Source organism: Strongylocentrotus purpuratus, unplaced genomic scaffold, assembly GCF_000002235.5.
Source record: "Strongylocentrotus purpuratus isolate Spur 01 unplaced genomic scaffold, Spur_5.0 spur5_contig_858, whole genome shotgun sequence".
NCBI lineage: Eukaryota > Metazoa > Echinodermata > Echinoidea > Camarodonta > Strongylocentrotidae > Strongylocentrotus > Strongylocentrotus purpuratus.
Window position 1 is genome coordinate 2,094,976 of NW_022145566.1, and position 12,905 is coordinate 2,107,880.

At 39.5% G+C, this 12,905-nt stretch overlaps 1 protein-coding gene across 1 annotated transcript in view; it reads right to left on the minus strand.

The window, feature by feature from the left end:
- LOC763790 (protogenin B) overlaps window positions 1-12,905 on the minus strand; it is an 83,604-nt gene that overhangs the window by 41,964 nt on the left and 28,735 nt on the right. The window contains exon 3 of the mRNA XM_030997748.1: window positions 207-372. Within this exon, the coding sequence (XP_030853608.1) occupies window positions 207-372 (166 nt within the window). The remainder of the gene's footprint in view (window positions 1-206; window positions 373-12,905) is intronic.

Here is a 12,905-nt window from a genome sequence, read left to right on the forward strand (position 1 = left end):
ATCTTTATTATTATTATTATTATTATTTCGAAGTAATACCTGATTTTACCATTTTTGTAATAATCTGCTTGAACTTAAACATAATCCCTCCTGGGTATGTAAGTTTATCCTTTTTTTATTGGGTCTCAAACTAATCTTCCAAAATATATTGGGAAATGTTGAAACCTGCATTATCAAAGTTGTATAAAAAGAGATGTGTAACTTACCTGACAGCATCTAATCTGATATTCGTTCTCTCACTGCCACTCCTGACGGCGATATGTTTCCATGTTATGTTTACTTTAGGGACACCATAGACATCGCATTGAAACCTGGCGACCCCTCCCTGATAAGCTATTATAGACTCGAGTTGAGTTACAAATTGAGGTAGTTCTGCATTTCAAAGAAAAGGCAATAGCAAAAGAAGAAGGATTTAATGAAATAGCAAAACCGAGCACAACATGAGATTAAAGAGAAGGTTGAGTTCTGGGAAGAGGTGACAAATAATTTGTGAGCATTACTCATTCTTATTATGCAAGTGTGGAAGAACATCAGTTAAGACATGTTCCCTGAAAAGCATGGCTCTTCAAATGCCTTCATATTCTAAATATGCATGTAACATCATAAAAATCGGGGGGGGGGGGGCGGCTTTTTACGCCACATGTTTGTGTAGTCCCATATACATCTTTCTGTGCAAGTGTTTGTAACTTTACCAAGACTTGGCCACATTTCTTATCACTTTGATGATTCCAGAACCTTGCAATACACATTAATTCTTATGCTAGATGATCAACCTTTTCTGGTCGGTTCCACACCGTTTCTTTCACAATGCAATTGCATGACCAGAACTCAACTTCATCTTTAAGGAACTATCAGAGAATTATACACATACGATATTCTACAGGTAAAACAGCAATGTACTATTACTATCAGCATTTGTTAGTTCTTTTCATATGCATTTATATTAATCTACAAGTCAATCTACAAGTCAATCCCTGGAGAGAAAAAAACAATAACTGAAATGGACATGAAGAGTAATCAAGGTATTCCAAGTTGAATGTCAGGTTAAATCTGGGGATAAAGTGGGGGTTTTTACTCTCGAACAGACCACAACAAGAAATTTGAGCGTTACTAAGGAAATGAGTTATTCAGCACACGACTACACCCAAGATTACAAGTCAATCTCTCCCACTGATAACAAGCAACCAAATTATTTATAAGCAGAGAATGAATAAGATAACACAAACGCTACTCTCCTTTTTCTGATTATAATTGAGTGATTAGTTTGATAACCTCCTGAGCAGTGTAAAAAATGGCTAATGGTTTGCTTTGAATCATAGGCAAGGAAGACTTTGAACCATATATTGTTCAAAATGCATGAGGAATGAATAATGGATAGTAGCTTTGTTACTACTTCTGAAGAAGAAAAAATAATAGCCAAATATCCTAGATAGTTACTCCCATACAACTTTTATAAACTCTCCTTTTTTCAACAACAAAAACCCCCCAAAAAAGAAATATTTATACATGCATTACCATACAAACAAAAATAGCTCGATAGATGGAGAATATCAAACAAATCATATCGTAATTATCTACTCCTTTTTTTTTTCACTATACATTTTATTTGTTATTGCTTTCTGTTTTTCGAGATTCCATTACATTTAATGAATTCAATGGCTAGGTGCTAACAAGAAATACGAATTAAAACAATTTAAAAGGTTTCAAAATACTTTCCCCCACCCCCTCCTTCTTTTTTCCCCTTTCTACAAGCATTTTGAATTTGGAGAAACTAACTTGCAGTCTTGTATTCAGAAATGCAATGTGGATTAAAGAATAATTCTTTAAAATGCTGTGATTATTTTTAACAGATAGTTCAGGCAATGTACAGCATAGGTATGATAACACCTAGGTCCAAGATAAATGAATTTTCTTCATATGCTTAGGGAGCTGGATAAATACATCATTTATGGACTTTCTGTTGCCCATTACCTTGCATTATCCAAACACAATAATCCTTTCTAAACTCAACATTTCAGAATATATCTCCCTTACTGTAATTTTTAGCTTACATATCCTGTATTTCGCATACACATGTCTGTGTTCCACTTGTACATTTTATAAGGCATGAACAAATGTCCATTCATTTTTGTCGATTCATTTCTGTCGATGACCCTTCACCTGCACAGTAATCAATAACATTTACAACTATGACCAGAATTGAACCTGACAATCTGATAGCAAACAGAACTTGATCTAGTTTGTAGTGACCTGTCAGAATCCTGTGTATACAATATTTATTTTTTTACTGACCACCAGTTTGTTTTTTAAGGTGATATTTTATGACTAATATCTTTTAAACAAATCATTAACTTCTTTTAAATATTTGTCAAGCAGACAGGTCACACAAAACTGACAAGAAAATTCAAAACATCTGAGGTTCCTACAAAATCATGGCTTTGAGAGCATTGTATCCTCTAAGATTCCCTTACCATTGTTAGTAACTTTTAAGAAAATATGTGTCCAATTCTGATTTTCACTACCAATAAAATTCACTACACAAGACAACTTCTAAATCAAATTCAATATCTGGAAATTGCAGTTTAGGCATAAGGCTAGGATATAGTAATTATGGAAGTATTATATTAACAAATGTCATTAGATAATATTCTGGCTTTAATTTGCATATGTGCAATACAGAAGGTAAGCAGGTATATACAATGTATCTTGGGAAAAGCTGGTTTCCCAGAAATAAAATTCCGAACAAGGCTTCAGCCATTGACCTTAAAATGACCAAGGAAAATAACCAATGAAACCCAATCTCTAAAAAGATGGAGCAAAGTTAATGCGCATCAATCATTCTATCATAAAACTGCCCTTGGGTTTGAAACGGACATGCTAAATTGTAAACACTATATACTCTATCAAGATCTTATTTCCCCAAGGCTCATCAGCTTCAAACCCTGGGCCATCCATGACCATACCATTGACCATGCAATGCTTTGTGGTGAAAGAAGTAGAAGATGAGGGCCATTCACACTGCCAACCCCTAAAACATGGGTTTTCCTTCAAAGCTTATCTGCCATAGTTTACAGGAGGGATTAGACCGCCCTGCAAGGTCACTGGACAGGTGGTTATCTCATCAACTCAGCTCTCAGTTAACATAAGAAAAAGAGGATCATGGGGGACCAATGGTCACTGATTAGGCATTGTTTGTTATATAGAGGGCGCAAGTAGCTACAAGTAGTGCAGTGGGCCTTTAAGTGCAGAGTTTCATTGGACAGACACAATGAAAAACCCACCTCTAGAGTGAAGTTTCTATATACTCCTGCTGAAACTCCTGCTGAAACTCTTGCTGAAACTCCCGCTGCATCTCCACCAGTTTTTGCAGTCTTCACTCTCTATACACTAGTGAATCATTCCGTGTTTCGCTTACCCAACTCTCTTCACTTCTGCGCTAATCGCATTGAGAGCAGCGACAATTGCACGACTCACCCCCAAAAAACAGAATTAGTCAACACCAACATTTTCCTCACACATTTCTCAAGTAGTGTAAATGACTAAATAACCAAATAGATTTTCAAAATGAGTATTTTGATCAGTGTAAAAGGGCCTTTATTTATAGGAATAATTTACAGAGAGCTTATATCACAGTTACCTAAATTACACTATATATCTCATGCTCAAGTCCTGGGGGTATCATTTCAGCTTGATTTATGGTGTATACTTCATAAAAACTAAGACCTGTTAAGAAAAAACATTCACAGCGGACCACCACGGACCTCCTTATTAGAAGAGAAACAGGAAGATGAGATGTGACTGATAAGGGGAATTAGCCTTAATCATGCAACTTTGTAAGAACTTTAGTCTCTCCTTTCGGAAAAGGAGAAAACTTGTTTTCATTTAAAATCACAGATAAAGTCTTTGGTCAGCCTTAAAAGAAAACAATAACAATACAAAAACGTAAAATATTATGCCTAATATGATTGGTGTGAAGTGTATGTTGACAAAAAGACATTGCACAACAACAAAATATTAGGCTCTGTGTTATGGTTCTCTTCTTCCTTTCATATCAGTAAATTGTCTGAATGAATAAGTTCATTCATGTGAGACTACAATCCATTCATGATGACAATTGTACACATCTAACGTGATAGTTTTTCCCCTCCAGTGTGTACTAGTCCAGGCATTTCGTGAAAAAAAAGGGGTCAACCTCCCACTAATTGCAACAGAAAGTCTGTCAACTGTTTTATACCCAGAAATATGTCCTCTATAACATATCAAAAGTCTTAAGGAATCCTGGTGGGGGAAAGTTCCGTGGCGGCCATTTTACAAAATGGCCGCCATGTATAACTACTGTTGTACATTTCTGGGGATTACTTTTTAACAGTACCTCATTTTACCATGCATAAGGTGTCATATGAAAGACAATTACATTTCCTACAAGATGAAACCTCATTCAATAGGTTTTGGGATGATTTGCTTACCAATTTTGAGCCAAAAGTGTGATTTTTTACCATTTTTTCCAAAAATGTGAATTGCGCAAAAATACATATTTCTCCATATTTATTTGATTATTATGCAAACCAACTTGAAACCTGCTGAAAAACTGTTCAGCATCCTGGTTGATATCATATCCAAATTTCAAGTGTATTACTCTTCAAACTAAAAAGTTATAGCGCTCTAAAGTTGAAACTTTGTTATGAGCCAAAATGGCAAATTTGGTTGCTAAGGGCTATCTTCTCCTTAGCAACGGTAACATATTGGCGTGAGAAATAGAATATATCACGAGAAACTGCTATCACCAAGCAGATGACTACTTTTATAGGAAGTATGATGTCCAATGATGCATTTTTATCCTATTTTAATGATAAATATGGCTTAGTTCCCGTTGCTATGGTAATAATATGCCTAGCAACCGATATAAAACACATATTTTTGTTGTAAATCTAATATTTCCCATATCTCTGTGTCTATATAACATAGAGTTTTGATTTTAAGTGCTAAACATACATTTCCAGAGACAAGGAATCAAATTAATTAAATTTTAATGAGCTAAACCTAGCCAAAAAGCCGAAACGGCAGCCATTTTCCAAAATGGCCGCCATAAACCTGATATTTCGCAATATCTCCGCTTCTAAATGACTTAGGGCTTTGATTTTCAGTGCTAAATATACATTTTCTGGGCCCAGAAATCCTTTGAAACACATTTCAATGAGCTAAACCTGACAAAAAAAGCTGAAATGGCAGCCATTTTCCCAAATGGCTGCCATAAACCTGATAATTCCCAATATTTTTGCTTCTAAAGGCTTAGAATTTTAGTGCAAAACGTACATTTTCTTGGGCTAGGGATCCAATGACACACATTTCAATACGCTAAACCTGACCAAAAAGCATTGTTCTGAGGATGTGTCAACTATATATCATGGCATGCGGCATGCCTGATGGACAACGTACATGTATAGGTCATAATTATTATAATACTGCATGCAGTTACCATAGCCTCAGACTACCATCTTCGATCCGTCAATCTTCCTCAAAAAGTCTATTCATTGTCATCACTGTCACATGAAACTTGGGTTGAGTTTGTGCATTCTGACCCTCTACAGTTGCCACATGCAGCTGAGCTCTCTATGCTCTGCTTCTTGCAGGTGCACTTCAGACTGCTGCAGTCTGTCTGGCAGTTGCAGCGGATCATCTTGAGGAGCTCTTCCGGAGCTGGTGGCAAGTCCGTCTGTACGGGCACGACTCCTCCACTGCTTTTCCGCCAACCCCAGTCATCTGATCGTAGCTCATCAGCTGCAATGCCCTTCCACTGCCGGACCTGGTAGTAGACACGAAGGCTGTGGTGTTTCGCTGCTGCTGATGTGGGCGGTAGACTTTGGGGTGCACATGAGAAATGCTGGAAGCGACCTTCTAGCAGAACCGCTTATGTCGCGCCACGTTGAGTGACTCTGCAGGCTTCCCATTGTACAGGCATGCCAAGGCTTTCTCTCCTGCTTCCATCTACAACATCATCGGTGGACGCTGTCGGTCTATCAAACACAATTGCTTGTTAACGGAAGTGCGCACAGGTTTTGAATTTGTGAAGGGAAGCTCCCTTGTCAAAGCCATGCACGCGGGAAGTAGTATCACATCCCAGGAGAGCGTGCATGACGAAAATGTGCTGTGATACATCGGGGCCTAACTGCTGTTTGACAGACTTCATGTTCCAGACACGCGGTTTCTTCACATTCTTCTTTGGCTCGGTTGGAAGAACAGCTAGGTTACATGACTCGAGGTTGGTGTGGTAGATGAGCAGGATGAGTAGATCTGTGTCATCTTCGATCAGCACAGTATCAGTGGTGGCTGCAGACTCCACCGCTTTCTGCACTATGAGGAGATCAGCGTCACCTGCAGCATGATGTGTCTGGCAGTTCTTTGCCCATAGTTTGGTGCTGAGCATGTTGATGAAGTGCTACTTATTTGTCTTGTTCTTCATTGTAGCCTGCATATCTTCATCAAATGTCACCGTTAATCCAGCATTCCCTCTTGCATGTCTTTGGTGAGCTGTGCCCTTTGTTGATGTACCATCATATCCATCAAACACGACTGTTGCCTGTCCATACTTCTTTGGGATATACTCTGTGTATTGCGTGCAGATACATTTGTTTATTGAGCCACGTGCCCATGGAATGCGCTGAACTAGTGCCCCACCATCCAACACGTAGTGGACTTGGCCTGTGATTCCTGGTGCATCCTTTGTCAGAAGTGTCCAGATAGAATCTGCTAGCACTGGCTTCTGTGGCTGTCGGAGCAGCAGTGTGGAATCAAACAGATCTGGTGGGTAACTGCACAGCTCATATTTGAACACAGACTCTAGAGCCTCTGTAGCTTTTGCAGCAATTGTCAGTCGCTGGAAAAGCAGCTAAGGATCCACTTGTACTGCCTCATCATCAATCTTTACTGCCGATTTCAAAGCCAAGGTGATGGCCTGATCCTTCCTCTTGAATGTGTAGTCAGCAGCAATTTGTCCATCCATGTTGGTCAGGATTGCTGTTCCAACAGTTTTTGCTGAATCCACATTGACTTTGCTGGTTGCATGTACCCCTGTCGAAATGCTGCGCAAGCCCGGATCTGAGCTGAAGGGTGTTCTCTCTTTCAGACAGCTGATACCTTCATGTGTGTCTTTTATGTCACTTGCTTGTCTAGCATTTGTCATGTCCTTGTTTTGTTTACCAGTGTAATAGTTGACACCTGTGAGCTGTTGCATAGCATTGTTGACTTCAGCACAGGCAGGCATGGAGAGCAGCCATATGAGACACTGTTGCTCTGTCATGCCTCGCCCTCTCGTCAGGCCACTGCTGGCCTTCATACTCCTCATTAGGACCTGTTCGATGGTGAGATCTACGGACAGACCAGCCCATAGGCGATCACTTCTTCTGACAACATTGAACCCTTCTTCGAATCGTTGGTACACATCTGGATGTTCATCCTTGAGCTTGCTCATTTGCTGCACATAGAGGCGGATTGATTTGATGTAGAGGTTGTGCTCAGAGGCTGCCAGGTAGGGCAACATTTCTGACACAGCTTCAAGGTGCAACGCCCCGTTGCCAATGCGCTCTGCTCTAATAAACTTCCGTAGTATGTCAACCATCTCCATGTACTGTAGCCAAAGTGTGGCGGTCCTAGAGGACTTCAAGGATTCGGTTTGGGCCTGGAGGAGCTTCTTGATTCTGGTTAAAACATCAGCTTGACAGAACTCCTCTGCAGACACAGAACCTTCCATCAGATTCTTGTAGAGGGCAGCACTTTCATCAAGATCAGTGTTTCCAGTTCCGTTTGTCGTAGGCTCATCATCTGGTGACACTGTTGCCTCATTGGTCTCCTCCACTTCATGTGAATCTGCAGATGGTTTAGGGAGTGGCACACCAAGTGCGTTTGACAAAATCAAGGCGTTCAGTGCTGCATCAACAAGTAGATGTCCCTGTATTGCTCTTGCAATAGCCTTGCTTGACATCCTGTGTACCACCGCATTATCTGCATAGATTGCTTCCCAAGAAACTCATTTCTGTGTGAAAGCCTCCCAGGCGCAAAAGCATGTCATTCAAAACACTTCCTGTGAGCTCAGTCTCGATGATCATGAGGGCTAGCTACCATAGTGGTTGGTCAAAGGTGATGACGGGCGTAACACCATGGGGACAAGAATGCTCACACACATACTTCAGTGTGGAATAGATGCAAGTGACATCGCTGGGATTCATGTTGATCATTGGGAGAAACATCACCGATGATTTCCCGGGGTGGTCACCATGATGCACAAGCTGCATCAGTCCAGACCATGCCGGTCTTGGTGAGGTGAACATAACGGATGTCTTCCACAGGAGATCAAGTTCTGCTGTTGGGTGCTTTGCCTTCATGTTGACCACCTTCTGGTATGCCAGTGTTGTCGTACCGCGGCTCTCTTCTTTGTGGTAATGGATAGCAATTCGTCCCACCGTGGAGATATCGATGGAGGTGACCTGCGCCCTGAGGGTAGGTCTGCTGGTCTTGCTGGCTGGGGTTATGGCAGCAATCATCCCCATGCCATGGAATGTGTTGTTACCATCAAGGGTACGGATGTTGTGGTCTACATTGTCTGCAGCATACTGGACAAACTCCGAACTGAAATCAGGTATGTCTGTTCCATGAAACATCACAGCATTAGTTAACACTGCAGACCTGGTGGTACACTGCATCTGCAGCATGAAGGTCATGCACATGGAGGACACGGGCTTTGACTGTTCGATCCTGCCCAGGCATCCTTCCTTTCGTCACAGGATTCCAAGATATTGTCCTTGAATAATTATGACCTATACATATACGTTGTCCATCAGGCATACGGCATGCCATGGTATATAGTTGACACATCCTCAGAATAATGCTTTTTGATCAGGTTTAGCTCATTGAAATGTGTTTCAAAGGATTTCTGGGCCCAGAAAATGTATATTTAGCACTGAAAATCAAAGCCCTAAGTCATTTAGAAGCGGAGATATTGCGAAATATCAGGTTTATGGCGGCCATTTTGGAAAATGGCTGCCGTTTCGGCTTTTTGGCTAGGTTAAGCTCATTAAAATTTAATTAATTTGATTCCTTGTCCCTGGAAATGTATGTTTATCACTTAAAATCAAAACACTATGTTATTTAGAAGCAGAGATATGGGAAATATTAGATTAACAACAAAAATATGTGTTTTATATCGGTTGCTAGGCATATTATTACCATAGCAACGGGAACTAAGCCATATTTATAATTAAAATAGGATGAAAATGCATCGTTGGACATCATACTTCCTATAAAAGTAGTCATCTGCTTGGTGATAGCAATTTCTCGTGATATATTCTATTTCTCACGCCAATATGTTACCGTTGCTAAGGAGAAGATAGCCCTTAGCAACCAAATTTGCCATTTTGGCTCATAACAAAGTTTCAACTTTAGAGCGCTATAACTTTTTAGTTTGAAGAGTAATACACTTGAAATTTGGATATGATATCAACCAGGATGCTGAACAGTTTTTCAGCAGGTTTCAAGTTGGTTTGCATAATAATCAAATAAATATGGAGAAATATGTATTTTTGCGCAATTCACATTTTTGGAAAAAATGGTAAAAAATCACACTTTTGGCTCAAAATTGATAAGCAAATCATCTCAAAACCTATTGAATGAGGTATCGTCTTGTAGGAAATTAAATTGTCTTTCATATGACACCTTATACATGGTAAAATGAGGTGCTGTTAAAAAGTAATCCCCAGAATTGTACAACAGTAGTTATACATGGCGGCCATTTTGAAAAAATGGCCGCCATGGCACTTTCCCCCACCCGGATTCCTTAAGACTTTTGGTATGTTATAATGGACACCTCCAAGAGCACAAAACAGTTGAGACATTTTCTGTTGCAATTAGTGGGAGGTCATATCAAATTATGCCTGGACTATACATGTAGATGTAGCCTTGATAGAAACTCTAAGTTTATCCCTTGTCTCAAAAGGGCCCTCAAAATCAAGTGAAAACCCATTGTCACGAAACTGTCACAGAGTTACCTATGGTATATAATAATACCATCTGAATATGATTATATATTAATATATTTACAAAAAAAGACAATCTTATCAATTATTACTGTAATGCTGGTACTGGAAAACTTTACAATGCTTTTTTTTTCCTGGAATACAACATCATCTGCTATGGTTCGATTGAAGGTAACTTGTAAATTGTACACTGATTACATGCCATTTTTTAATAAGAGTCAACGTTAATTATATGAATAAAAAATATAATGTATTTCTTGAAATAGTTTATGCCTGCTATAATTTATTTGGCTTTGGACAAACGATTCATGCAAGTTAAAAGCAGTCTTCTGTTTTCTTTCCTTCCTGCTTAACATACCGGTACTTATTTTTTGTATAGCAATTAATGTAATTTTCCAATCATCATGACAAATATTATCTGATAAAAATCTATGAGGCCATTAAAAAAAATATACATATTTAGCGTCCCCACCCACCTCCTATTTTATTTAATTTGTTTTATTTTTTTTTTATTTTTTTTTTTTAAAGAAAAAAACCATGAAAAACACTGCTAAAATGGATCTATTTTTTATTTAAAATTTTTATTTTTTTAAATGTCGGTGGCCATCTTGAAAAATAAATTTGCCCGACTGTCAGGGAAAATGTACCGAACGACCATTTTGAGCGGCCATTTTGAAAAGAAAAAAGGGAGGGGGGGCCTCCTCCTTCCTATTTTTCAAGAAATCAGGATGCTAAACATGTTTTGTTTTTTTACTTGGCCTAATGTACTTACTCACTCACTATAATAAAAATCTGTAATGTACTTAAATGTTCTTCACGATTTTGAAATAGGTGCACCGTTAAATAAAAGCAGGTTTGAGAAAGAAAACATAGGAAGCAGAACTGGTGGAAGAGTTCTATTTGAGAAGAGAGTTATGGATGTAAATTATCTGAGTTGAGCTGTACAAAGGGGGGTCTGAAAGGTCAGGTGGATTGTGGGATTCCCAAGGGCACACAGCCAGAGAGACAAGGGGCCAATGCCACTCACATCACACATGTCTACCATTTCAGCTATACCATGAACCTGACCCTAAGCATTAACCCACAAGATGAGAGAGAGGGAGGGAGAGAGAAAGAGAGAGGGAGGAAGAGAGAGAGAGAGAGGAAGAGAGAGAGAGAGGGAGGAAGAGAGAGAGAGAGGGAGAGAGAGAGAGGCAGACAGAGAGATGGAGAGTCATCTGTATTTTCCTTGTTGGATGGAGGAAGACCCATGCCAGTATAAAAAGCAACGTTGCTTCACAACATGTATTGATTCTACAGCTATCATCGTCCATTTTTTTTACCGACATGAAAAGAGGCCCCTCATCCCTTCAGTATATTCATTGACAATGGTAGGCCTACATTTACGATTAACCTGTTGCAAGGAATGTACATGCAAGTTGTAGTTACAAACTGTTTCGTAGTATTTGTAAACGGGTGATGAGGTCATCCAGACGGAACTATTTTCACCAGGTGCTATTAGCACTGGATGCTTCCTACACAACACCAAACACAGACCACATGCATACGGTACACACAAACAAATGCACTACGCACACGCTGACCATTGCGGAAGGTCAGTGCCAAGTGCATCAGCTTAGCTCGGCTCCTAGTAGAGTAAAGCCTGTGTGTAGCATCAAAGGTCATTTAGAATAAGCCTAGATGCAAACACAATGGGGGCCCATTCAGGGTAAACTATGATCAAAATGAGATAGAGTTGCAAAACGTTTTTGTGTTTGCTACAAACCAGAATTGGCTCACTCAATGGATGCTAAATGGCAAAGCTGTGTGTGTGGGCAAAGCAGGAGGGAGGGTAAGCGCTACAATGAATGGCCTGAAATGGTCATTGCCATCTACAGCGGGGAAGCAAGATTTTATGGTCAACTTATGAGGCTTCTTGGAAATCATCAAATAGGTCAAACCCTGATGGCACAAATGGGCAAATGCCACAAGTTTGGGGTTAGTAGGTCACTTCTGATGCTGTTTGGTTTATCTTGCCATGGCCATGGGGCTTTGTTCAACTTGATTATGAACTCCACCACTGATAGATCCACACACACACATTGGTGTGGCTTTATTTTGTTAACCTACACGTCCCACCTTACAATAAAAGGCAGGAAGTTGGAAAGTCCTGAATTGTGACATCATTATCACAACTCTCTTCCCTCTATTTATATGAGCCTGTTAAGCAATTCTAGACCTTTCATCCATTCAACTCAACAAAAAGTAGGATTGCGATGTTCTTACATCATCTAAACTGCTCTTTCCCTGAGGCCATCAATAGGTGGATTTACTCCACTGAACTTAAGATCTGGAAAAAGAGTTGAACAGGAATGGGTAGGTGGGGGGGGGGGGGGGAGGGGGGATCAATAAATCATTACCCCTTGTGTCACACTCTATTTTTAACTCCTTTATCTGTGTGAGAACTACACAAAGCAGAAAGGACTTTCCATCAATTAACCAAGCTTGACTGGTATTAAGAAATACAATTATATGATAGGGAATGAAGTGCAAAATCCTTTTCAAACATTTTAGAACCTCAAAGAAAGAAGAAATTTCGGCAATTAGCAGGTCATAGAAAAAAAGGTGTTGGAACAGCTTTTTCATCTAAAAGGTACTATGATATGTCCCATTTGCAGGCCAACAAAATGAACGGGCTAAATTCCAATGGCATTTGAAAGATGATACTAATTTAGAACTTCCCTCAATACAGAAGGGCTTGAAAATATTTTTTGTGCGAAAATAACAACCGTTAGTTATCCAATCGTATTTAGCGAGCGTGCTCGTTTAATTGAATAGTCTGATTTTCAGACCCTTGAACCAAATGGTTGTACGTTTTGTGTTGCACAAAGATTCAATCAG